This window comes from Capra hircus, chromosome 3 (genome assembly GCF_001704415.2).
Source record: "Capra hircus breed San Clemente chromosome 3, ASM170441v1, whole genome shotgun sequence".
Classification (NCBI taxonomy): domain Eukaryota; kingdom Metazoa; phylum Chordata; class Mammalia; order Artiodactyla; family Bovidae; genus Capra; species Capra hircus.
In genome coordinates this window covers 10982894-11010373 of record NC_030810.1, presented here as the reverse complement: position 1 = coordinate 11010373, position 27480 = coordinate 10982894, and the positions used below count along the sequence as shown (strand labels likewise).

Sequence of the window (27480 nt, the reverse complement as noted above, 5' to 3'; positions counted from 1 at the left end):
GCTTGGATCCTGATTTGAACCAACTAACTACAGAAAGATAACCTTTGAGACTATCAGGGAAATCTGTGGACAGAGAATTAGAAGCTACAAAAAAATGATCAGATTTTCTTAGGTACGATGGTGGCACTGTGACTGTGTAGGAAAACATCCATATTTTCAGAGGTGCATACTGTAGTGGGGACAAAATAACATGCTGAATGGGATTTGATTTAAAATTACTGCAGCAGAGGGAGAAATGTATATAGTTCACGCAAAGGTAGAAAAATCGGGGCAATCTGAACAACGGATACACAGATTGCAGTTTATCATACTATTCTCTCTACTTCTAATATGCACTTAAAAATAATCTTTAAAAAAAACCCTAAAAATGAGAATGCGACTAGCACAACATTAAGCCTCAGCAGCAGGCATAATCTGCAGGTCACCAAGACCAGCAGTCTTCTTCTCTTCCTTTAAAATATGCATTTCATAATGAAATACTGACTTATCTAGCTAAGGACAAAAATGAGTTATAATAAATAGCTCAGGTGATCATGTCACGGCTTTTATATTTGATTTCATTTGTTTACTTCATGTTTAATAGCATTCCAGGAGAAGTTCTGTATAAATGTTTTCTAAATGAAATGTAATAAAAAATAAAGGTTTTTCTTAATATATGTTTGTCTTAATGTATGTCCAAATATTAATTCAAGACACCAGTATGTATAATTATATATAAAATGTATACACACACACACACACACACACAGAGGTCATACAGAAATCAACTACCCAACACAGAATATGGTTTAAATTCCCTTACCATCAATATTAAGCATCATTTTCCACATGGCAGGCCGAACAGACTGATGAAATCCAAACCAAACTTCCCTGCCCCCTCCCAGAGGGTGGTCGTATCCTTCTGGAGCTGAGAAAAAGGAACGCCCCACAGGTGTATATCTACAAGAATTAAAATGGTATATTCAATCTTTTCCTTCCCATTTAATATTTAAATCTGAAGAACAGGTAAGTCTAGAGTACATAATCTTAACTTATCATAGTAAAATGCCAATCATTATGAATATATGAAACTAAAAGTTTTCCAAATTTGTGAAAGCAAAAAGCAGCTATTCAAAATGAAAAAAATCCCTCACTGAAACTCTCTATACTTAAAACTAACATTAGTTTGAGTAAGGCTTAATTTTATTTAAAAAGTTTTAAAAAATATTTCTTATCTTAAAAAATGCTACAGACTAAACAATCACTAACCAAAAAGCTACTTTGAGAAATGTGTTTGTAAGACAGTATTTTTCTTCTTTGGCCACACTGCGCAGCATGTGGGATCTTATTTCCCTGACCTGGGATTGAACCCACGTCCCCTGAATTGAAAGCGCAGAGTCTGACTGGACTGCCAAGAAGTCTCAAGACAATATTTTTCTTTAAAAAGACACACTGATCCTTTACATATACACAAAGATACATATATACATGTGTGAGATGCTAATATGATTAAAAGAGTAATAATTTCAACATAATTTGATACTATTATAAAAATAATGAAATCACCTTTAAGACAAACTGATTTAACTAAAATACTAAAACTGAAAATGTATCAGTTACTCAAGATGGATAGCTCCTAAGAAAAAGGGTTAGACATTTTTTTTCTGAAAAATATCCAACAGAACAACTAAGTAACGATGTACACTTACTTTCTTAAGTCAGAAAATTTTATGTAACTTACTTCTGTCATTGAATTGGTATCGATTCCTCAACTGAGATAATCAAAATATACATCTGAAGGTTAGCCAAGGAAAGACTACAAGACCTATTCTTCAGAAGACAGCTTTCCTACTTAAAGTCTAAAAAGGAAAAAAAAAAAAAAGCCAGAAGCACCCACTTCATGGAGGGCAGATGTCGTAGCACCACGTCAACGGCATGGACAGGGTTAGTGCTGATTGGCTTGTCTAATTCCAGTGGTTCGGGCAAGGTCCGTCCTGTCAGTACTTCATGGAGTAGGTGCCAACTCACCCGAGAGACAAATTTGATTGACACTTTGAAAGGTCGGTCTTTTCCACCTTCTCCAGGTAAAGTAACATCTAAATCCACCTGTTGATGGGAAGAGTCAATTGGTAAAAGTTTAAAAGATAAATACAACTGTTTTTAAGTTTAAATATTTAAGAGAAAGACAAATACAAAAAAATAACGAATCTCAATGTCAAATCAAGAGACTAAAATGTCAGTAAGTCATTTGTGCTAGCACTCTTCGTCACTGAAAAACATGGAAATGACTTAAATGCCCATTTAGGCACTATAAAAAAAAAAGGATGAGGAAGACCGGTTGGAACTGCTATGGAATAACTTCTAAGCAATATTGTTAAAAAAGCAAGTATTATTTTTGTAAAAAGAAACAGCAAGCATGAATCAGAAACAAGAAAAAGCAGCTAACTTTCAAAGGATAGGAAGGAAAAGACTGGAAGAAATAAGTGAGAGATTAACAATTCTGAGCATATTTTCCAGTGTAGTTTTGATTTTTGGAAGCATGTTAAATTAAGTCCTACAACAACAACAACAAAAAGACAAAGATGGAGAGGGAAAGCTAAAATTGAATAGATACAAAATCAAATGAAACCAAACGCAATTCAAACAAATATAACAGCCAGATTGAAAGAATATTAAAAAAAAAAACACTAATGCAAAACTTCTGAACATAATAACATATGTTGACTACACTTTCAGTTAGAGGTGTGGCAGAGGGGTGAGTGGGAAAGAACTGCATACAAAATAAAACCTTAAATTCCCACTATCAGATTTGTTTTCTATAGTGACTGCTGCTGCTAAGTCACTTCAGTCGTGTCCAACTCTGTGCAACCCCATAGATGGCAGCCCACCAGGCTGCCTCGTCCCTGAGATTCTCCAGGCAAGAACACTGGAGTGGGTTGCCATTTCCTTCTCCAATGCATGAAAGTGAAAAGTGAAAGTGAAGTCGCTCAGTCTTGTCTGACTCTTAGTGACCCCATGGACTGCAGCCCACCAGGCTCCTCCGTCCATGGGATTTTCCAGGCAAGAGTACTGGAGTGGGGTGCCATTGCCTTCTCTTCTATAGTGACATCATGTAGTAATTCAGAAACTACTCTATATGTACTGTATGACTCAATAAACACATAAAAGCGGTGATATTTTGTGGAGTCAGGGGTTTGAAGGAAAAGAAAGTTACAAATATGCAACATAGGGAGTAAAGGAAGAATCCAGTGGGGATAGACTAGAACTAGTAGAATCGGTTTGACCTCAGCAATGAGCACATCCAGCAACAAGACTTTGGTTTCTAAATTGTATTCCTCAACTAAAAGGAACCAGTGTACCTTTGAGATATGGCTAGTTGCAGGACTATCAGAAGGAAAACGTAAGATGAACTTGGAATATCTTGGGTCCAAAAATAAGGAAGTACTCAAGAAAAAAAAGCTGTATCATGACAAAAGCACACAAATTTAAACGGGCTCCTGCAGGCCAAACCTGGGACAATCGGGGCAAATAAATAAGGATAAATACACAGAAGAGGAGAAAATGTGCTCCCTTACAGTAGAATACCAATTATTAATGTAGAAGGAATGACAGAATTAGAAAAACAACCATTGTTATATAATAATAATCCTTCCAAGCAAGAATCATCAGTTAATAAAAGTCTAATGAGAATCAGGATTCTTAAAAGTATCTCCTTTATTAACTATCTTTGTAAGTTTAAAGATAATCAAAAGAAACAAGCTTTGAGCACTTCAAGCACTTTCTATAAGTGCTTAAAAGTATCTCCCTTTCTTAAAACTTTGGTGCAAAGAATAAAATCAACATAGTGGAAAAACAATCTATGGAATATGAGAAAATATTTTAAAACATATATCCCATAGGAATACATACAGAGTTCCGAAGACTCAACAACAACAAAACCAAATAACCCAATTAAAAAATAGGCAAAAGAATTGAATACACATTTCTCCAAAGAAGATACAGAAAAGGCCCATAAGCATAGGAAAAGGTGTTCTTCATTAGTCATTCAGTTCACTTCAGTTCAGTCGCTCAGCAGTCATTAGGTAAATTCAAATCAAAACCATAATGAGATATTACCTCACACTCATTAGAATGACAACTATCAAAAACTGATAAGCAAACAAATGTTGGCAAAGGTGTCAAGTATTTGGAACCCTTGTACACTGCTGATGGAAACGTAAGATGGTACAGTTTGTACGACATTATGCTAAGTAAAAGAAGCCAGAGACAAAGGACAAATACTGTATGGCTCCACTTATATGAGGTCCCTAGAGTAAAGGACGGAGAAGGCAACGGCACCCCACTCCAGCACTCTTGCCTGGAAAATCCCATGGACGGAGGAGCCTGGTGGGCCGCAGTCCATGGGGTCGCTAAGAGTCGGACATGACTGAGTGACTTCACTTTCACTTTTCATTTTCATGCATTGGAGAAGGAAATGGCAACCCACTCCAGTGTTCTTGCCTGGAGAATCCCAGGGAAGGGGGAGCCTCATGGGCTGCCATCTATGGGGTCGCACTGAGTGGGACACAACTGAAGCGACTTAGCAGCAGAGTAAAGGAGATCAGCCCTGGGTGTTCTTTGGAGGGAATGATGCTAAAGCTGAAGCTCCAGTACTTTGGCCACCTCATGCGAAGAGCTGACTCGTTGAAAAAGACTCTGATGCTGGGAGGGATTGGGTGCAGGAGGAGAAGGGGACGACAGAGGACGAGATGGCTGGATGGCATCACCGACTCGATGGACTTGAGTTTGAGTGAACTCCGGGAGATGGTGATGGACAGGGAGGCCTGGCAGGCTGCGATTCACGGGGTCGCAAAGAGTCGGACACGACTGAGCGACTGAACTGAACTGAACTGAGAGTCAACTCACATTCAAATGGGAAAGCAACCAAATGTCCATCAACAGATGAATGGATAAGTAAAATGTGGTATATACATACAATGGGATACAATTCAGCCTTAAAAAGGAGGAAATTCTGACACAACAACATGGATGAACCCTGAGAATATTACGCTAAGTGAAATAAACCAGTCACAAAACACAAAATACTGTATGATTCCACGTAAATGAGGTACTGAGAGAGGTCAAATTCATAAAGCCAGTAAGTAGAATGATGGTTGCCAGGGACTGAGGGAGGGAAAATGGATAGTTAAGTGTCTCACGGGTACAGAGTTTCAGTTTTATAAGATGGAGATTTACGCTGGCAATGGTTGTGAATGTACTTTGCCATTGAACCATATCTTAAAATTTATTGCTCAGATGATAATGTTATTTGTGTGTACATGCGTGCTAAATCGCTTCAGTTGTGTCCAACTCTGCGATCCCATGGACTGTTGCCCACCAGATTCCTCTGTCCATGGATTCTCCAGGCAAGAATACTGGAGTGGGTTGCCATGTCCTCCTCCAGGGGAGCTTCCGACCCAGGGATCAAATCCACAGCTCCTGCAGCTCCTGCACTGCGGGCAGATTCTTTACCACCGAGCCACGAGGGAAGCCCAACGTTATATATGTTCAAAGTTCAGTCGCTCAGTTGTGTCCGACTCTTTGAGACCCCATGAATCACAGCACGCCAGGCCTCCCTGTCCATCACCAACTCCCGGAGTTTACCCAAACTCATGTCCATTGAGTCAGTGATGCCATCCAGCCATCTCATCCTCTGTCGTCCCCTTCTCCTCCTGCCCCAATCCCTCCCAGCATCAGAGTCTTTTCCAATGAGGCAACTCTTTGCATGAGGTGGCCAAAGTATTGCAGTTTCAGCTTTAGCATCAGTCCTTTCAATGAACACCTAGGACTGATCTCCTTTAGGATGGACTGGTTGGATCTCCTTGCAGTCCAAGGGACTCTCAAGAGTCTTCTCCAACACCACAGTTCAAAAGCATCAATTCCTCAGTGCTCAGCTTTCTTCACAGTCCAACTCTCACATCCATACATGACCACAGGAAAAACCATAGTCTTGACTAGACGGACCTCTGTTGGCAAAGTAATGTCTCTGCTTTTGAATATACTATCTAGGTTGGTCATAACTTTCCTTCCAAGGAGTACGCGTCTTTTAATTTCATGGCTGCAATCACCATCTGCAGTGATTTTGGAGCCCAAAAAAATAAAGTCTGACACTGTTTCCACTGTTTCCCCATCTATTTTCCATGACGTGATGGGGCCAGATACCATGATCTTCGTTTTCTGAATGTTGAGCTTTAAGCCAACTTTTTCACTCTCCTCTTTCACTTTCATCAAGAGGCTTTTTAGTTCTTCTTCACTTTCTGCCATAAGGGTAGTGTCATCTGCATATCTGAGGTTATTGATATTTCTCCTGGCAATCTTGATTCCAGCTTGTGCTTCTTCCAGCCCAGCATTTCTCATGATGTCCTCTGCATATAAGTTAAATAAGCAGGGTGACAATATACAGTCTTGACGTACTCCTTTTCCTATTTGGAACCAGTCTGTTGTTCCATGTCCAGTTCTAACTGTTGCTTCCTGACCTGCTATTAGGTTTCTCAAGAGGTAGGTCAGGTGCTCTGGTATTCCCATCTCTTTCAGAATTTTCCGCAGTTTATTGTGATCCACACAGTCAAAGGTTTTGGCATAGTCAATAAAGCAGAAATAGATATTTTTCTGGAGCTCTCTTGCTTTTTCGATGATCCAGTGGATGTTGGGAATTTGATCTCTGGTTCCTCTGCCTTTTTCTAAAACCAGCTTAAACATATACTTTACCACAATTATAATTAAAAAAAAAAAAACTAAACTAAACTCTATTCCCCACATAAGGAAGAATAACTTGAAAGGAGAAACATGGCAGATACCAGCTTTACCAAGTGATCAAAGTTAACCTTACCATTAGTGAAACAAATACATATTATGTGCCTCCTGACATGATACACTATAAGGAAAGAACACTTACGCAATTTTCCTGCCCAAAAACCTCAATCAGAATCTAATCAAGAAGAAGCTCCAGAAAAACACAGAGGGACATCCTACAAAATAACTTGGCTATAATCTTCAACCATGCTAATTTCATAAAAGAAAAAAAAAAAAAAGGGGGGGGCTGGTAAATTTTCCAGAACAAAGAAGACATGACATTTAAATACATTCAGGTATGGCAGAAACCAACACAACATTGTAATTATCCTCAATTAAAAATAAATAAGTTAAGAAAAAAGTAAATACATTCAGGAACTTGGACTGGATTCTATACTAAAGGGAAAAAAATGCTAAAGGACATCACTGGAACAAATGAGAAAACTGGACTAAGGGCAGATCAGACAAAAATTTACCGACATAAAATGTAGGGAAGTTGGTAACTGTACTGTGGTTTTTATGCTTGTTCTTAGGAAAAACACACTAAAGCGTACAATATACAAAACCTACTCTTGAATGGTTCAAGAAGAAATAAGTATGTATACATATCTTTATATATAGCTGTCTCTATAGACACAAAGAGAGCAAAAGAAAAAAAGAGAATGATAAAACAAATGGTAAACTTTAAGAATGTTAATGAATCTGGGTATACATGAGTTCTCTGCATGAATCTTACAACTTTAAGTTTGAAATTATTTAAAAATAACATGTTAAAACTGATAAATGATACATACAGACCATAATAAAATGGTCATAAATGCATTTAAAAGACACTGCAAATGTATAGTTTTCTGATAAAGGAACGCATCTTAGCATCTTACCCCTGTAGTTGCCACAGGAAGTGGATTGGCTGTGTAAAGGCTTCTTTTTCCATCATAAACTGGTCTACGGTCCCCAAATATAGTCACTTTAAAATGCTGAACCATTGAGTCAACCACCTCCCTAAGAAAGGGAAAAAATGCATAAATATAATCCTCTGCATGATGAAATACAAAAATCTTAACTAGTTTCTTACACTATTTAAAGCTGTCACAAAATTCTAAAAGATCATTATACATGACAAAGATTTTCCCTTCTGGATTACAGTTTAGGATACCAGAAAGACTGATTTCTGGAAATGATTCCAGTGAATTACTTAATTTTTCTGGGACACAGGTGACCTGCAAAATATTATCCTTATAGATAATCTAAAATCCCTTTCACCATCTAAGCACTAACTGACACGTTTATCAAAGAATATGGTGCTCTTTCCTTTGTGCTAAAACAGCACCTAGTACATATATCTATTAGAACACTTACTTCACTGTAGTATTAGTATTATATACTTTACTTCTACTAGACTGTGAGATTTTAAGAGCAATAAACACACCTGTACTCTGTACCCCTCCATCCCATTCCAATGTTATCTAGCCAATAAAAAGGTTTTGAAACCTCTATTTTTTACCCAGCAAATATTTTTATCCTATATACTTACATGGAAAGATACTTTTAAAGTTTTTTAGACATTAAAAAAAATTGCAGATTATAGAGAGAATAACACCAAATATCCACAAATCAAATTTATTTTTACACACACATAATCTGTAAAAGCAGTGGAAAAATATCTAGAAGGGTATGTACCACACAGATAAAATGGTTAGTTACCTCTGGAGAAAGAAGCGAAGAAAAGAATGATTTTTTATTTTGTTTATATAATCTAAATATATTACAATGACAGTAATTCACATAGTACTAAATATAATTTATAGTACATTTAAAAGGATGAGAAAAAAATGTTCAATTCTAGCCCAGTCAAATAGAAGAGAAAGGAGAAAGAAGCATTTTCTGGAACAAAATTAAGCTGATTTGACACCCAGAGAAACTTTCCAAATGCTCAAAGTTTCTATTTCCCTCAACTTTGAATTTTATTTTGCAAGTATTTCTTGCACCACTCTTTTACTTTCTATTCCAATTACCGCCAACGTAAAACCTCACGTCCTACTACCTGGATTATTTTAATTTTTAGGCCTCTAATTTTTCTTCTCCGGCCCAACTTTTATACCACTGCCACATGAGCCTCCAAACCTCACTTTTACTCTCCAGATACAAAAGGTTAAGTTAATCACGCTCCTCGGTTCATTGCCACATTATCATCATTCATCCATTAAGACCCCTAACTGACTCTTTTCCTTCCATATCCATTTCCCTATTCCCATTCTTCTCAATAAATTATTTTCTCTAATATGTTTGATGAACATCCCTCTGTTTGTATACATCCCAGCTTTACCCTCTGCCTAAGGTTTTTAAAATCTATTTACATTGCTGTGGGACACTTAGTTCATTGTTTCTGATTGATGCTCTTGAGGGTTCCTTGGACTGCAAGGAGATCAACCAGTCCATCCTAAAGAAAATCAGTCCTGAATATTCATTAGAAGGACTGATGCTGAAGCTGAAACTCCAATACTTTGGACACCTAATGCAAAGAACTGACTCATTTGAAAAGACCCTGATGCTGGGAAAGATTGAAGGCAGGAGGAGAAGGGGACAACAGAGGATAAGATGGCTGGATGGCATCACCGACTCGATGGACATGAGTTTGAGTAAGCTCCAAGAGTTGGTGATGGACAGGGAAGCCTGGCGTGCTGCAGTCCAAGGGGGGTCACAAAGTCAGACACGACTGAGCGACTGAACTGAACTCTACATGTTGTCTATCTGGACCCCCAGCAATACAGACTCAGTAGCCACCAAGACACTGCTGCAAGGCATTATCTCCTTCTATGTCCCTTTATGAACTTGTGAGAATAATCTGTGGCTATATACACTGAGGAACAGAACTGCCAGGTCCAAGAGAATTTTATCAACTAAATGATGAAGAATTGCCAAACTGCTCTTCAGAATGCCTGCACTAAACCATCCTCCTGGAGGGTCCTATTTCCCTACTTCTGTGGACTCCCTGTTTATTTCCTCTGCTCATTTTCTACTGGGGTGCCAGTCTTCTCATTGAACTGAAGGAGTTTCTTTGTTATTCTAATATTATTTCATTAACAGGGTTAGTTGTTGCAAATATCTTCCCCTCTATTAACAATGTCCATGTATTTACTGAACTGAAAACGTTAATGATGTATCATCAAATGACTCGATTTCTTCAACTTATGATTTCATTTTTTAAGGTTTTAAGAAATACTTTGCTAATATTAAGTCACAAAGATGCATTATGCTTTATTAATTTTATTTATCTTATGTTGGTCACTAATCCATCTTAGGTTCTTCTTTATAAATAGTATTATGTAAGAACTCAATTTTTTCTCCATACGATGAATCAGTTTTCCCACACTGTCTACTAAACAGTCTATACTTAACTGATCAATTTATAAGAACAGTTGATCTTAAGTTCTGAACTGAGTTTTCTATGTTGTCCCAGTGGTCTACTTGTCTGTTCCTGGACCAGTATCGTACGATTCCATGATTACTGGGTGTTTTATTAAGTTATAATGTGGGGCAGGGCAAGTTCCTTTTCTCTCTCTAAGTTAACTTGGATATTCATGGAAACATTTATCAAAATAAATCTGTAAAGTTCTCCCCCACACCCAAACTATTAATACAATAAGCAAAGGAAACATATCTAGTGCCCTATAATAAGTAATCAAAAAATATCTGTTGGTTAAGAAACTCTCAAATGATACAAACACAAGAAAGGCTAGTATGCCAAAAACAAATTAGTAATGTTAAAAGCTACAGACAAATTGCAACAATAAACTAAATAAATGAAGATGAAATATAATAACGGTAACTGTAAAGTCGAAACACTTATGTTTGAAAAGTTCAATGGCAATAAAAATAAATGAAAGGATCTGAACTTATCCACTGCTTTCATGCAAAAGGGCTTTGTGTTCTGCTTAGTCAGTCAGTTGTGTCTGACTTTTTGTGACCCCATGGACTACAGCCCGCCAGGCTCCTCTGTCCATGGGATTCTCCAGGCAAGAATACTGGAGTTTGTTGCCATGCCCTCCTCCAGGAGGTGTTTCCAATCCAGGGATAGAACCCAGGTATCCTGCACTGCATGCAGATTTTTTTTACCATCTGAGCCACCAAGGAAGCTTTAGATGACTATAAACCCCAAATGAACTAATATTGTGATGTAGTTTCTTCAAAATTAAAGAACTCAGGTTGCATATATTTAAATAGCCAGTATAAGGCAGGTAACCTTTCCACCATCTATTACACAGGTCATTTCAAATTCTGGAGTACTCTGTTCAATTTGGAAAAAACTTAAGACCCTAACAGATGAAACACAAGCAGAAGAAGATAATTCTGACCGAACCTCACATAATATAAATAAAAATAAATCAAAGTAAAGACTCAGTCTGGAAATAGGAAGGAGTCAAAGGAAATTAGAGAAGTCTTCAGTTATTTTGACAGACTGTCATGTGAAAACCTGAGTATCTTCCTTGTATGGGAGGACAGAAATCAGACAAATAGTTGGAAAGTATAAGAAGCAGTATTTTGCAACAAAAATTTCCAACATTTTCTAACCACCAGAGTTATTCACAAGTGGTTTACACTATCTCATAAAGTACCTGAGTTCATCCTTGCTAGAACTGTTCAAGGAACAGTTATATAAGGGAAGATACCAACTAGAAGATCGAAATGTATAATGTCTACAATCCCCTCTAACAGTAAAATTTAATTAAGAGAATATCAAATATGAAATTGTAGATTTTATCATAATATAACATACAGAGACTCCTTTGTGATTAATTACACCAAAAACTGATTTGAACTCAAGACTTCAGAGTCTTTACAGAATGGTATTAGAATTATAGACACATTGAGCAATTTTAACTTTAACCTCTCAGTAATACAATGTAATTAAATGATGTATTTGACTTTTAATGGAATTTTATTATTCAAGTTAACAAACTGACAAATCCAGGGACTGCAACTTTTCGCTTTTTATCTCAAATGATACAGTGGCAAAGGGTAGTTTATCAGAATGTCCATCAGGAAGGGATGTAAAACTAGAGGAAAAGCTCTCCAAAATACTAATTTATCTCGTCATCTAGTCAGCTAGAGCAGCAAAAGTACTCACTGAATTATGAAGAAAGTCTGAACTGAGAAATGGCCAATCTGAAAAATCTTTATAATATGTGGTAACATAACTCCTGGAGAAAAAATAAGCAGACAAGAGGTTTTAGTCTCATTCTGCCACTAAATTGTTAGGAAATTTACTTGGCTTCTCTAAATTTAGTTCCTTTATCAATAAAACTGAGGTAATAGTCTTGGACTGTTATAGGAATGATGTGCGATATCAGTGAAAGTACCTTGGGGGAAAAAAGTAAATGTGAATGGTATTATTTTTATATAAAAATTTAAGCATAATTATCTCAAACACGTGCTTCAAGAATTATACTGATATACTGAACTCTTCCAAACAACTAATGGATACATTATAATGTAGCAGCATCAAATACTGTAAATAATACAAAGAATGAATGCTGGTAATTAACAGAAACTGTGAATGGAATTTTCTCCATACTGTAGTTGGGGAGCATTAGCCTCTTATTATAACAATCGGGGGGGGGGGGTCTTTTGTTCAACTGTAGAAATTTCAGAACAATTATTTAAGTGTGTATTGTTAAGCCAGCTTCTTAGCTTACAATAAAAAGTAAAGCTACAATAACCAAAATACATAAAATATTTTAACTTCTAAAAAAGCATGCAGGAAAGAAAATCTAAATAATTGGGAGTAAGAACGTCTCACCACTTTTCAGTGGCTTCCTTTTACTAATAACCTTAGTCTGAAGAAGGAAGAATTCTTGCAAAGAATAATATGATGCATTTCTGAGGAACCTCGGGATACAATTTTTAAATTCTGAAGAATATCTGGCAATCACTACAAAAAATGGAACCTACCTGAGTACATTAGGTCTTACAAAGGGCTACAGCCTACCTTCCCACTCTTACCTCAACCACCACTTCCTACATTCTGGTACCAAGTCTTTTGATTCCATCATGCTCTGGTGCACAGACTGTAAAGTAAAATTTAATATTGGTTTCAGTAAGTTCCACTTTATCACCTGACTCATACAACAGAAAAATGGTAGGAGAGGGAAATTTTAACATAAAAAGGAGGAGAGGAAATTATTTTCCTTTCCTGTTAATTGTTACTATAAACTCACAGACACCCATCTTCATTCATCTCATTTTTAAGTACCTCTTAATTTTCTACTCCCTAAAGGTAGAATGGGAAATATTACATTAGTCTTTAGGAGAGATAAATATTACATTTAGTCTTTAGGCATGAAATAATATATTCCTCTAAAGTGACTTTTCACCTTAATTTAGTATTCCCAGCTAATAAATTAATCTGTGACTATAGCACAGACAGAATAAAGGAAGATGGCTAAAGTATGTGCTGTGCTGAGTCACTCAGTCGTGTCCGACTATGTGACCCCATGGACTGTAGCCCCAGGCTCCTCTGTCCATGAGGATTCTACAGGCAAGAATACTGGAGAAGGTATAACAATACTGCTAAGATATAACAAGATGCTAAAATCACCCAGTGGTTTATAAAACACAATGAAAACAGCTGATAGCCTCTCCTAGTATCCTTCCAACTTCTAATTTAACTTCATACCTCTGTGCTAAGTAGCAGAGAGGGTAGCCAATAAATACTTTTACATCAAGATAAAGTTTAAAGATACAGAGTAATACTTTAGATCAAATTTTTAATATTTTACAAAATTCATACTACATCAGAGCATTTCACCATAAACTATCTTTACTGCCAGTTCACATGGGTGTGAATTCTTTCATAACCTTATATAACCACAATAGTTAATCTAGTAAACACTTCTAGTATTCATAAACAACTGACAGACTAGATTGAGTAACAGATTTTAAACTCAAGGTGGCTTAACTAACAATTCTCCTCTACAACACTCTCCTTCAGACCACCACTGACTTCTTCAGACACAGCCTCTTTTCAGTCTCTATATTCCTGGCTTCTTTAAGCATCTACAACTGTGATCTATCCTTGAAAATCATAATACTCGACTGACGTTCTCTGAAACACCTTCTACTTTGTCCTGGTTTTCCTACCTTTCCAATCTCCTGAGTGTCTTCATTGACAAACCTGAGTCTTATCCCAGGAATCTATTCTCAGTCTTCTTATCTTGACTCTATGCACTCTCCCTAGCTTTTAACTACCACCTCTTCCCTGGTGGCTCAGTGGTAAAGAATCTGCCTGCAGTGCAGGAGATGTGCATTTGATCCCTGGGTTGGGAAGATCCCCTGGAGAAGGAAATGGCAAGCCACTACAGTAGTCTCACCTGGGAAATCCCATGGACAGAGGAACCTAGTTGGCTATAGTCCATGGGGTCGCAAAAAGTTGGACACAAATTAATGAGTAAACAGCTGCAGCAGCAGCATAAAATATTAAACAGATCAGCATGAGGACAGCACAGGGAATTATAACCATTATCTTTAAATAAACTATAATGACGTATAATTGCAAAAAATACTGAATCACTAAGCTATACACCTGAAACTAATGTTATAAATCAACTATACTTCAAATTTAAAAAAGCAAGTACTAGAGGTGCTAGGGGGTATGCTGGAGTATGAGGAAAAAATCATTAGAAGTATTTATATTTAATTTTCATCTGACAATTACTAATCAAGGTGGACTAATATTCACAAACAGAGATTGACACTGGTGCCCTCAGTCCACATGAGATGGTCAGGTGTAACAGCACAGGTAGGTACACAGGAAATCCTAAGGGAATAATGGGATTTCTTTAATATGAGTTAACAGCGAAACTCTCACTCATTCATGCATTTTCAGCAAGCTGTAACTTTTTTCTGTTCAAGTGTGTAGCACATATTCTATCAGGTTTCTGGTACAGAAATCAGAACATTTCAAATTACTATAGTCTTAGTTTATTTCAAATATTGTTTTCCACCTTTAATTTTTTCATAGTTACACAAAGTTAGAATAGTAGTATAATTTTTAATTATTAAAAATTAAATTCGGTGTATAAGTAAATATATTTATTTATTGCTGAATGAGTGTGTGAAGTCACTCAATCATGGCTGACTCTTTGCAACCCCATGGACTGTTGCCCACCAGGCTCCTCTATCCATGGGAATATGGCTCTCTACTCTTTCTGAATTCACAAGCCTTAGGCAACCCACTCCAGTGTTCTTGCCTGGAGAATCCCAGGGACAGGGGAGCCTGGTGGGCTGCTGTCTATAGGGTCGCACAGAGTCAGACACGACTGAAGCGACTTAGCAGCAGCAGCAGCAGCAGCACCATGGATTTAAGATCCTTTAGAACCTATTCCCTGGCCAACTTTTCAAACTCTATCTACTCTATTTATACTGGCCAATTTCTGTTACATAAACATGTCATACCTTTACTCATGTTCTCTATATGGAATATTCTTTCCCCTGCTCCACCAGGTAACTATTCAGCTCAGATAGCATGTCATCTGCTCTATTTACCTCCATAACCAAAATTGGGAATCAGTACTCCACACATCTCACAGAACTTGTCACTCTACACAGACTACAAAATCCTTGGCAGGAATCATGTCTTATTTATCTTGTTATCCCCAGAGCTTAGCACAGTGCCTGACACAAAACAGATGCATAATAAATTCAACAGTTAAGAAAACATAGGGAAGATTTAAAAAACGATCTTTAAGTTTTTAAAAGTTACTGTAGGATTTAGAATTATAGTTCTAGTCAGATCCATAAATGTTGAAATCTAGTACCAATAGCATTCTTAATTGGTACAGTGATATAGCACATTCAGATAACTGCTTTAAATTAACTCAGTCTAAGAAAAAAAAAAGGAGCAGGCTAGAAGTAAACAATCAAGGCACATCCTACAATGGAATACTATACAGCTGTTATTGTAATTTAAATCTACTCAAATGGATAGATGTTAAAAACAAACCCTACCTACTAGTCCCTATGTTTAGACATATCTTTATTTACAACAGTATCTTTGAAAAATACCTTTGAATTTCAAATATATTGTAGGAATATCAGCCAAAAGATTAGTGAGTAATTTATTTAGATGCTACTTACAAGTGACTAACAACTAACAAGGCGAATAAAACTTGCTTTTTAAAAATGATGCACTTTGCATGGTACAGTTTCCCAAGACAGCTGAACATGCAAAACTAAACCATTTCCTTTTCACTGGCAGTGTTTTTTTGGGTATGTCTTCTAAATCATTTTAATCAGAAGTATACCCCTCAAAACACACCAAAAGAACAGCTGACAAAAGAAAAAATAACTAGACTTCATCAAAATAAAAATGTGTTTCAAAGAAAGTGAAAATGCAAAAGGAATACAGCCAATATTTTATATAATAACTTTATATGGAATATAATCTATTAAATGTCAAATCATTATGTAGTACATCTGAAACTAATATAGTATTGTAAATCAACTATATCTCAATTGCAAGAAAAATAAAAAATTTTAAAAGGAAGTAAAAGAGGCAAGGTGCACAAAAGGAGAAACTTTTGCAAATCATCTTATCTGATACGGTATAAAGAATTCCTACAACTTGGTAACAAAATAGGCAAATGATTTAATTTAAAAATAGGCAAAAGACTTGGACAGACATTTCTCTAAAAATACGCAAATAGCCAATAAGTACACAAAAAGATGCCCAACATCATTAGCCATCAGGGAAATGTAAATCAAAGTAACAACGCGATACTACTCAACACTTACTAAGATAGCTAGTGAAAAAGACAGATAACATGTTAATGAGGATATAGAGAAACTGGAATCACCACACACTGCTATCAGGAATGTAAAGTGATGCATCTTCTTTGGAAGATTCTGGCAGTTCCTCAAAAGATTAAACACTGAGTTACTACTTGATTCCACTCTTGGGTATACACTCAAGAGAAATGAAAACATGAATGTAAACAGCAACATAAATCTTAAGAGCCAAAAAGTGCAAACAATTCACACATCCACCAACAAGTGAACAGAAACACAAAATATCCATACAATGGAATCTTATTGAGTAATAAAAAGTAATGAAATACTAATAGATACTACAACATTAAGGGACTTCCCTGGTGACTCAGACTCTGCCTGCAATGCAGGTAGACAAGGATCCAGTCCCTGGGTTAGGAAGATCCCCAGAGAAGGAAGTGGCTACCCTACTCCAGTATTCTTGCCTGGAGAATCCCATGGACAGAGGAGACTAGGGGACTACAGTCTGTGGGGTTGCACAGAGTCAGACATGACTGGGCGACTCACACTTTCACTTCTTTCTGTTACAACATTATGTGAAAACGTGTGAAATGAAAGAGGTCAGTCACACAAAAGGCCACATACTGTATGATTCCATTTATACTGAAATGTCCAGAAAAGGCAAATCTACAGAGCCAAAGAGTAGGCTAGCGTTGCGCAGGGATGCAGGGAGGGAGGGATGCACGGAGGGAGGAAATGGGGAGTGGCTGCTAATGAGTACGAGATTTCTTTGGCAGAGGAGAAAATGTTCTAAATAAAGTATGACTGGGGAGATGGTTGTACACTATCACTGTAAACATACTAAATAACACTGAATTGTACATTTTAAATGAGTGAACTGTGTACTGTGTGAATTGTATATCAATAAAGTTGCTATTTAAAAAAAGAATGTCCCTTTCTTGGAACACTACCCTAGTAATAACACTGTCAATAATATTCCTAATAACAAAAGAGAGTTTCTTCAAACACTCTGACTTGTGATGATTTCTACGTAAAAGCCAAAATCTTTTCAATACAGATTTATTTTTTCCTTCTAAAATTCAACCATCAGAATTATATTACATCCGCATGTGATATGCACAAATATTCAGCACTATGTCATTAATCGTAATAGAATAGTAACAGGTAAAGAATCCGCCTGCAATGCAGCAGACATAGGAGATGCAGGTTCAATTCCTGGGTCAGGAAGATCCTGTGGAGAAGGAAATGGCAACCCATTCCAGGATTCCTGCCTGAAAAATCCCATGGACAGATGAGACTGACAGGCTACAGTCCAAAGGGTGGCAAAGAGTCACAGCTGACACGACTGAGTGAGTAAGCACAATCATCCTAATATAATGACTGTAAGATAATGTTTAATTTATGAAAGAAAATTAAATCAAAAATTTGATCACTCTATTACCATTTCAAGATTCCTTCAAATCTTTATACAAGTAGATCTTGCCTTTATAATCATGCTGTCTATACAATTTTCACATCTATTTCACTATTTAACAACTTTGAGTAAGTACGTTAACAGCCTACTGAGGATTTACCCTGATATATATTTAGTAGTTGGACAAATGAGCATAAAAATCTCAAGTTACAGATTTTACACTCTAGGTCATAATACTTCTAAAAATTAACTTTTAGTTATTAATACCATTCACTTGTAAAAAAGCACCTAGAAACATCTGAAACCTGCTTTTAACTAATGATGATTTTAAAATCAAAACATTAAATAGGGAAAAAAAGAAACACATAGATACACACTCCTGAAAAGAAGTGAGGAAAGGACGAAAAAAGCAACAGAAGGAAAATCTAAGGTAGAAAAACTGACTCACAAGATGATTCACAAGCATTTCCTGCATATTCTGTCCAAGAAAACTCTTCTGACTAAAGTGGAAAGTTGCTTGGCTGCAATACATCATTCTACTAGTATGATTAATGTCATAGTTCCAAATATTTGAGCATGTGGCATATGGACAAGAGAAACCTCATATGTGTTGATTTAAATACTGCTATATTTTGGCTCATAACTATTTAGTTAATATTGAAAAGGCATTGTAAAGTTCTATTGAGTTTCTTCTAACTTTTGGAATTCTAGTTTTTGAAGTGTAAGAACTGAACCAATTTAGGAAGCCCATCAACAGTTTTAAATGACTAGTTGTATGTAATACGGCAAAAAGTGAAGGCAAGAACTAGTATTCTGCAGAAAACAAAAGGAATAAGTTTCGTGGATGCTGACATAAAATTAAGTCAATGTTATTAACAAAGTATAAAGTTGGTTAATGCCAATTTTAGAGTCCCAAAGAAATCCTCTAGCTCCTGTCAAAACTCAAATAAAAGGTACATGATTAAAAAATTTCCATTTGGAAACATCTTAAATTACAGATCCTTTACTTCTACTGACAAACAACATAAGAAGACAAAGCAACATAAAGATGAAATGCAATTAGGGATGTCAACAGGGCTGTAAATTAAAACCAGAATGTACCACACTAATTTATTATATATATGTTCCTCTCAAATTTAACCAACATGTTGAAACTCTGTGGTACACAGCTTCATATACACACAGATAACGTGTGATTATTCCTTTACCAAAAAAAGGTAAGAAAAGGAACAAATCTAATATAAATAATTTTGGTCTTTTTTACCCAACATTACTGCTACTGCCTCAGTCTCTTATGAGAGACTCATCTGAAATACTAAAAAAAAAAAACACCTTAACTGACATAGCTCTAAGTCCCAAGCCTCCAACTCCTATCATTCCCTCAATTCCAACCCATTTTGTCTTCAAGTGATTTTGTTGCTCTAACACTGTTGCTATTCAGTCACATAGTTACATAGTCATGTCTGACTCTTTGCTACCCCGTGGACTGCAGCATGCCAGGCCCCTCTGTCCCTCACCATCTCCTGAAGTTTGCCCAAATTCACGTCCACTGCATTGGTGATGCCATCCAGCTATCTCATCCTATGACGCCCTCTTGTCCTTCTGCCCTTAATCTTTCCCAGCATCAGGGACTTTTCCAATGAGTCAGCTGTTTACATCAAATGATTAAAATACTGCAGTTTCAGCTACAGCATCAATCCTTCCGATGAGTATTCAGGGTTGATCTCCTTTAAGATTGACTGGTTTGATCTCCTTGCTGTCCAAGGGACTCTCAGGAGTCTTTTCCAGTACCACAGTTTGAAGGTGCTCTGCCTTCTTTACAGTCCAACTCTCACAACCTTATGTGACCACTGGGAAGACTATAGCCTTGACTATACGGACCTCTGTCGGTAGAGTAATGTCTCTGCTTTGCAACACACTGTCTAGGTTTGTCATAGCTTTCCTGCCAAGAAGCAATCATCTTCTGATTTCATGGCTGCAATCACCATCCACAGTGATTTCAGAGCCCAGGACGAGGAAATCTGTCACTGCTTCCACCTTTTCCCCTTCTATTTGCCATGAAGTGATAGGGCCGGATGCTGTGATCTTAGTTTTTTTAATATTTAGTTTTAAGCCTGCTCTTTCACTTTCCTCCTTTACCCTCATCAAGACGTTCTTCAGTTCCTCATAGTTTGCTGCCAATAGAGTGGTATCATCCAAATATCTAAGGCTGTCGATGTTTCTCCCGCTATCTTGATTCCAGCTTGGATGAGTTCATCCAGCCGGGCATTTTTCATGATGTGCATGGTGTACAGGTTAAACAAACAGGGTGGCAGCAGACAACCCTGCCCATACAGGGTTCTAACTGTTGCTTCTTGACCCGCAAACAGATTTCTCAGGAGACAGGTAAGATGGTCTGGTATTTCCACCTCTTTAAGAGCTTTCCACAGTTTATTATGATCCACACAAAGTCTTTGGCAGAGTCAATGAAACAGAGGCAAATTTTTTTGGAATTCCCTAGCTTTCTCCATAACCCAGCAAATGTTGGCAATTTGATCTCTGTTTCTAACGTTATCATTATATAATTTTCCTATTCAATAAATAACATATAAGAATTCTCCACTATATAGTGCTAAAGTTTAGGACAATTCTTTCAGGCAGGGCAAGCTGGAGAGATGATAAGAAGAAACTCAGCTAAGAAATATCTGCCTTAGACATTCTATCAGTTAAGAGATTTCTTTAGATTAATAAATGCCTTTAAAAAATGTAAACATCTACCAGAAAGGTAAGGATTATCCCTTGTTCAAATTTACACATTAACACCTTAGTTTCGAGAAACAAGAAAAGGAGAATTTTGAGAGTGCAGCATGAGATGGGTGATCCCTGTAAGCACAAAGACAGACAAAAGAAAAGGATACTATGATAAAGACTAACCTGCATATTCTAGGAGAGAGGATAGGGCACTGAACATCCGTATCTAGGCATACGAAGCCCTCTGTAATGTACAGTTCTCTTTCCTGTCTCTCATCATTACACTCATCCTCTCTTAGTTTTATAAGCATTTCGTTCATTTTATTTACTCTGTGCCAATCACTGAGCTAAGATCAAGGCTATAAAGAATATAACTTCTCATGAAGAGGTTATGCTGAGAGAAGAAGGTAGCAACAAATACTGTACTAAAAATATTATAACAAAAGTGCATACCAATCAAGTACTACAAGGTCATAGTAGAATGAGCTGGCCTTTCGGCTGGAACCGCCATCCTCCAGCATTTTTCCAAAATGACCAACACAAAGGGAGAGAGGAGGGGTACTCGCTGTGTGTTCTCTAGGCCTTTCAGGAAACATGGAGTTGCTCCTGCCACATATATCACACACATCAACAAGAGAGGTGGTACTGTAGATACAAGGGGAGGGCACCATTCTTGACAAGGAATGCCCCATAAATGTTACTGTGGCAAAACTGGAAGAGTCTGCAGTGCTACCTCGCATGCTGTTGGCATCCGTGTAAACAAACAAGTTAAGGGCAAGGTTCTTGCCAAGAGAATTAATGTGCACATGGAGCACACTAAGCAGTCTAAGAGCCAAGACAGCTTCCTGAAATGTGTAAAGGAAAATGATTAGAAAAAGAAGGGAGCCAAAAAGAAAAGTATTTGGGTTCAGCTGAAGCTCCAGCTTGCTCCACCTAGAGACGTACACTCTGTGAGAACCAGTGGGAAGGAGCCTGAACTGCTGAGCCCATTCTCCATGAATTCATGTCACAATGGCTATAAAGAAAATAAAAGACCTGGACTGTAGGTTTCTCCTGAGTAGAAGTGTTGTGTCCCTCTTCCCAAAGAAATATTTAAAGCACATTTTAACGATGTCCAAATTCAGTGGTTGATGTCTTTATTCTTCAAATCTAAAGGGTTTTCTTCCTGAAAGATGTGAGGGAATTTGTTGTGCGATATACTCCATTGATTAATAAACTGCCAGTTATTATTTACTTTAAAAAGTGAACTACATCTGACTATGGAGTTCAAAAGGTTCGTCTTGAAAAATAATAGAAGTTTGCCAGATAGATAAAGGCAGAGAAGGCATTCCAGGTAGGAGTTGCAGAATATGAAAAAAGATGAAGGTTAGAGCCAAACTAAGAAGGGCATACTATACTAAACTTGGGATGCTATTCTGTAGGCAGTAGGCAGCAGGCAGCAGGCAGCTGAACACGTTTAAAAGTAGGGGAGTGAAATAATCAGATTTTTTACTTAAAAGGATAACTATGCCAAAAGTGTAGATATGTAAGGAGAACAGAGAGAGAAAGAGATGTTAGGGCAGACAAGGTCATTACAATAGTCAAGGCAACAAATAAGGGTCTGAAACCAAGGTGGCAGTAATACGGATAGAGGGGGCCAGATAAGGCAATAATTTCTGAAAAAGAAGCAATAGGACATGATCACCAATAGGAGGAAAAGGAAGTTCTAGTTTGGGAATTTAGGTAGAGAAAAAGAATACAGCAACATGAGCAGAGTGTGGGGAGGACGATTCAGAGAATAAGTTGTTTGGAGTCCTTTATAGATAGTAAGGTGTCAGTCCAAAGCTCAGGAAGAGGTGGAGGCTACAGCAAGATTAGGTAATCATCCACTCATAGATGGCAAGCACTGCAGTGACTGACTAGAACCTCCCCTCTAAGCCTGGCTTAGGTCAGTACACCTGGTTCTCCTCAACTGCCATACCTTTGTTGTTGTTCAGTCGCTAAGTCATGTCCGACTCTTTGCGACCCCATGGACTGCAGCACGCCAGGCTTCCCTGTCCTTCACTATCTCCTGGAGTTTGTATCTTTGTTACTGCTGCCTTATCTTAAAAAAAAAAAAAAAAAAAAAAGTGCTTTCTTTACTACAGCTATCTGCAATTCTACCAACTCTTTAGATTAATTCAATTCCTTTCCTTCTTGCTTTAGAAATTGTTTCTTAACAACTATCACGTCAGGATTCTGGAGTTCTGGTCTCACATTTGCTACTAGCAAGCGTTGCTGAATAAGCCTCTCAACCTTTCTGGATTTCAGCTATAAAGAAGGTATGGGGGAAAAAAAGGTATCAGATTAGTTGATACCTTAGGTTTCTCCACTTGTAATACTCTACAACTTGCCTCCTGACCTCAGAAAGAACTCCGTATTACATGTTAATTATGACACTCATATGATAGGGGTTTTCTGTTACATGTTATTACAAAGTTTCTTAGTACTGATTTATTTCATACTTCTTATGGATCTTATCTCACAGGAGGGGCCAAGAAGAGGGTGGTACAAATCGAGAGTAGCACTGACATATGTACACTACTGTGTGTAAAACAGACAGCTCGTGAAGCTGCTATACAGCACAGCGGGCTCAGCTCAGCACTCGGTGATGACCGGAGGGAGTGGGAGGGAGGCTCAAGAGGGAGGGAGTATATGCATACTTATAGAAGATTCATGCTACTGTACAGCAGAAACTAACACAACATTGTAAAAAAACAATTAAAAAACCTCGTTTGTGGTGTACATCATGTCACAAATTCCTTTCACATTTCCTGTATTACCTAAACCATATCCACATCCATAGTATTTGGAGGGAGTGAGAGAAGCTTATTAGGAGCAGACTGAAAATCTTTATATGTCATATATACTTGTTCCTATATAAGAGTCAGGAACAGTTAGAGGAGTTGAGGATGGGAAGGCATAAAACTATGACAATCACCATCGTCTCAAACGGAACATTACAGAAGGGCCAAATCAGGTCAAGGTGGGTGGGAAGAGAAAAGAAAGCACAGATAGATATTACCTAATAGCAAAGGAAAAAAATGCTCAGTCTGATTTAAGAGCACGTAACAATGAGTTGGACCTTTTCTATTATCACAGAGAAAGCATATGAGGTTACTATAACAGAAAAATTTCAAGACTATTTGTAGATTTCCCCCATTATCACAGCTCTGAAATACAATCAATTTCAAAGAAAATTACCATGTGTTCTTGGTCAAACTGTTAGACATTAAACACTGCTATTTAGACATACAAGATAAACATAAGTTCTAAAGCAAAGACAAAAACCAACAGCAAAAGATCTCTGTGACTTCTTGATTCTTACCTGTTCACTCTCCTAGGACACTTGTCTGGTTTAATATCTACCTCATAGAGGTAGACATCAATCTTTGGAATTTCAACTTGAAAACAGTTAGCCAGCAATTTAATGGGTTTGCCCATGGTGCCATAGCCAGGTCTTCTGGGCACCATGAGTAGGGGCTGGGCCCCAACGGGTCCTGCCAGGGAAGGGGAAAAAAAGAGAGACAAAAACACTGTTACAAGCTGCATTTGATAATCTTGTCAACCACAGCAGGTTAGAATTTTAAGTACGGCCGATAATGATTAAAGCCTAGTGCTGAAAAATGATGTCAATTCTAAGACCCCTTTCTTTCACTCCAATTTACTTTCTTCATTAAAACATACAGAGAAAAAAACAGGGTACCTCTGAAAACTTGTTTTGGAAGGGGGGGAAAAAACAATCACACAAACCCAGGTAAGCATAAGCAAACCACAAATTCACAAACCACTCAGATCCAAAGAGTGTGTGACCAACAGCAGAATAATCTTATAGAAGGGTAAGAGCAAATGAACAAAATAAACAAACAAACAAAAAGAAGATCAACAAAGCACAAATCAATTACTTGAAAAGATAAATAAAGTGATAAATTCCAGACAACACAAACTTTTATAACATGAGAAAAAAGGTTGAAGTAACCAATATAAATGGAAAAAATGTATTACTACAAATACCAAAGACATTACAAACACTGTTAATAAATTTGAAAGTTTGATGAATTAGACAAAGTCCTAGAAAAATACAGTTTACTGGTACACAAAAGCAGATAAAATTTGAAAAATTGCTGATAAAATGTAAAATGGTACAGCTGCTTTAGAAAACAATAGAGTGGTTCCTCAAAACATTAAAAGCAGAATTATCATATGATCCAATAGATCTATTATCTACTTCTGGGTATAAACCCAAAAGAACTGAAAGCGGGCTATTGATAATTATATACCTATGCTCATAGCAGTACTATTCACAATAAACAAAAGTGTGTGTTAGTCACTCAGTCATGTCCAACTCTTTGCGGCCCCACGGACTGTAGCCTGCCAGGCTCCTCTGTCCATGGGATTCACCAGGCAAAAATACTGTAGTTACCATTTCCTACTCCAAGGGATCTTCTTGGCTTGTTCTTCTTGAACCAGCCTCTCTTGCACTGGCAGGCAGGTTCTTAGCGCCACCAGGGAAGCCCCTAACCACTTGCTGTTTGTTACATAGTAATAGCCCTTAAATTCTATTTCCTGATCTATAAAACAGAAATAATACCTAATCTGGCTATTTTTCATGAATCTTGTCAGGATCAAATCAGAACATAAACAACAGATAAATTTACCAAGCTCTTACTATATCTTATAATAATTATTTTTATTTTTTAAACATTACTGAAGTATAGTTGATTTACAATGTTGTGTTTAATTTCTGCTTTACAGCAAGGTGACTCAGTTATACATATATCCGTTTTCATAGTCTTTTCCATTTTGGTTTATCACAGGATACTGAATACAGTTCCTTGTGCCATACCATAGGACCTTGTTGTTTATCCATCCTACGTGTAATAGTTCCCATCTGCTACCAAACTCCAGTCCTTCCCGCCTCCAACCTGCTTCTTCCTTGGCAACCACAAGTCTGTTCTCTATGTCTGTAAGTCTGTTTCTGTTTTCTAGACATGTTCATTTGTGTTGTATTTTAGATTCCACATATAAGTGATATCATACGGTATTTGTCTCTTTAAAAAAAATTATGTATTTGGCTGTGCCTGGTCTTCACTGTAGCATGCAGGATTCTTTTAGTTGAGTTATGTGAACTCTCAGTTGCAGCATGTGGGATTCAGTTCCCTAACCAGGGATTAAACCCAAGCGATCTGCATTGGGAGAATGGAGTCTTAGCCGTTGGATCACCAGGGAAGTCCCTGTCTTTTTCTGACTTACTTTGCATAATATGATAATCTCTAGGTCCATCCATATTGCTGCAAATGGCATTATTTTGCTCTTTTTAATGGCTGAGTAATAACAATATTATGTTACATATATGTAGCATATCTTCTTTATCCATATATATATATATTTATACACACACACACATATATATATAATGGTTGAGTAATATTCCATGTATGAAGAAATGAAGTTAAGAGAAAGTCACTCAGTCGTGTCCGACCCTTTGCGAACCCATGGGCTATACAGTCCATGGAATTCTCCAGGCCAGAATCCTGGAGTGGGTAGCCTTTCCCTTCTCCAGGGGGATCTTCCCAACCCAGGGATGGAACCCAGGTCTCCCGCACTGCAGGCGGATTCTTTACCAGCTGACCACCAGGGAAGCCCTTATATGTAACTCACGTCTTCTTTATCCATTCATCTGCTGATGGACACTTAGGTTGTTTCCATGCCTTGGATATTGTATACAGTGCCACTATGGATTAGGGGTTCATGTATCTGAATTATACTTTTGTGAGGGTATTCGCCCAGGACTGGGATTGCTAGATTATATGATAACTCTATGTTTAGTTTTTGAGGAACCTCCATACTGTATTCCATAGTGGCTGCAACAATTTACATTCCCACCAATGCTGTAGGGGGGGTTCCTTTTTCTCCACACCCTCTCAAACAATGTGTAGGATGGCCATTTTGATGATGGCCATTCTGACTGGTGTGAGGTGATACCTCATTATAGTTCTGACTTGCATTTTTAATTAGTGATGTGGAGCATGTTTTCATGTGCCTGTTAGCCATCTGTATGTCTTCTTTGGAAAAATGTCTATTTAGGTATTCTGTCTGTTTTTTTGAGTGGGTTTTTTTTTTTTGGTTATGGAATTGTAGGAGCTGTTTATATATTATATTTTGTAAATTAAGCCCCTGTTGGTTGAATCATTTGCAAATATTTTCTTCCAGTCTGTAGGATGTCTTTTTGTTTTAGTAGCAGAACTGGGACTGGAACTCACCTTGCTGCGCTGGACCATGGAAAAAGCAAGAGAGTTCCAGAAAAACATCTATTTCTGCTTTATTGACTATGCCAAAGCCTTTGACTGTGTAGATCACAATCAACTGTGGAAAATTCTGAAAGAGATGGGAATACCAGACCACCTGACCTGCCTCTTAAGAAATCTGTATGCAGGTCAGGAAGCAACAGTTAGAACTGGACATGGAACAACAGACTGGTTCCAAATAGGAAAAGGAGTACATCAAGGCTGTATATTGTCACCCTGCTTATTTAACTTCTATGCAGAGTACATCATGAGAAATGCTGGACTGGAAGAAACACAAGCTGGAATCAAGACTGCCGGGAGAAATATCAATAACCTCAGATATGCAGATGACACCACCCTTATGGCAGAAAGTGAAGAACTAAAAAGCCTCCTGATGAAAGTAAAAGAGGAGAGTGAAAAAGTTGGCTTAAAACT

At 37.4% G+C, this 27480-nt stretch overlaps 1 protein-coding gene across 3 annotated transcripts in view; it reads right to left on the bottom strand.

Moving 5' to 3' along the window:
- Window positions 1-27480, bottom strand: part of AGO3 (argonaute 3, RISC catalytic component) — a 125647-nt gene that overhangs the window by 74784 nt on the left and 23383 nt on the right. The window contains exons 1-5 of one of the 3 annotated variants that reach the window (XM_018041526.1): window positions 24087-24191; window positions 12814-12878; window positions 7692-7812; window positions 1877-2085; window positions 803-939 (exon numbers count right to left, since the gene is read on the bottom strand). In XM_018041526.1, coding sequence (XP_017897015.1) covers window positions 803-939; window positions 1877-2085; window positions 7692-7812; window positions 12814-12863 — 517 coding nt within the window. In that variant the 5' untranslated portion in view covers window positions 12864-12878; window positions 24087-24191. Of the gene's footprint in view, window positions 1-802; window positions 940-1876; window positions 2086-7691; window positions 7813-12813; window positions 12879-24086; window positions 24259-27480 lie in introns of those variants that run through there. The other 2 variants (XM_018041517.1, XM_018041535.1) reach the window with 2 other exon arrangements.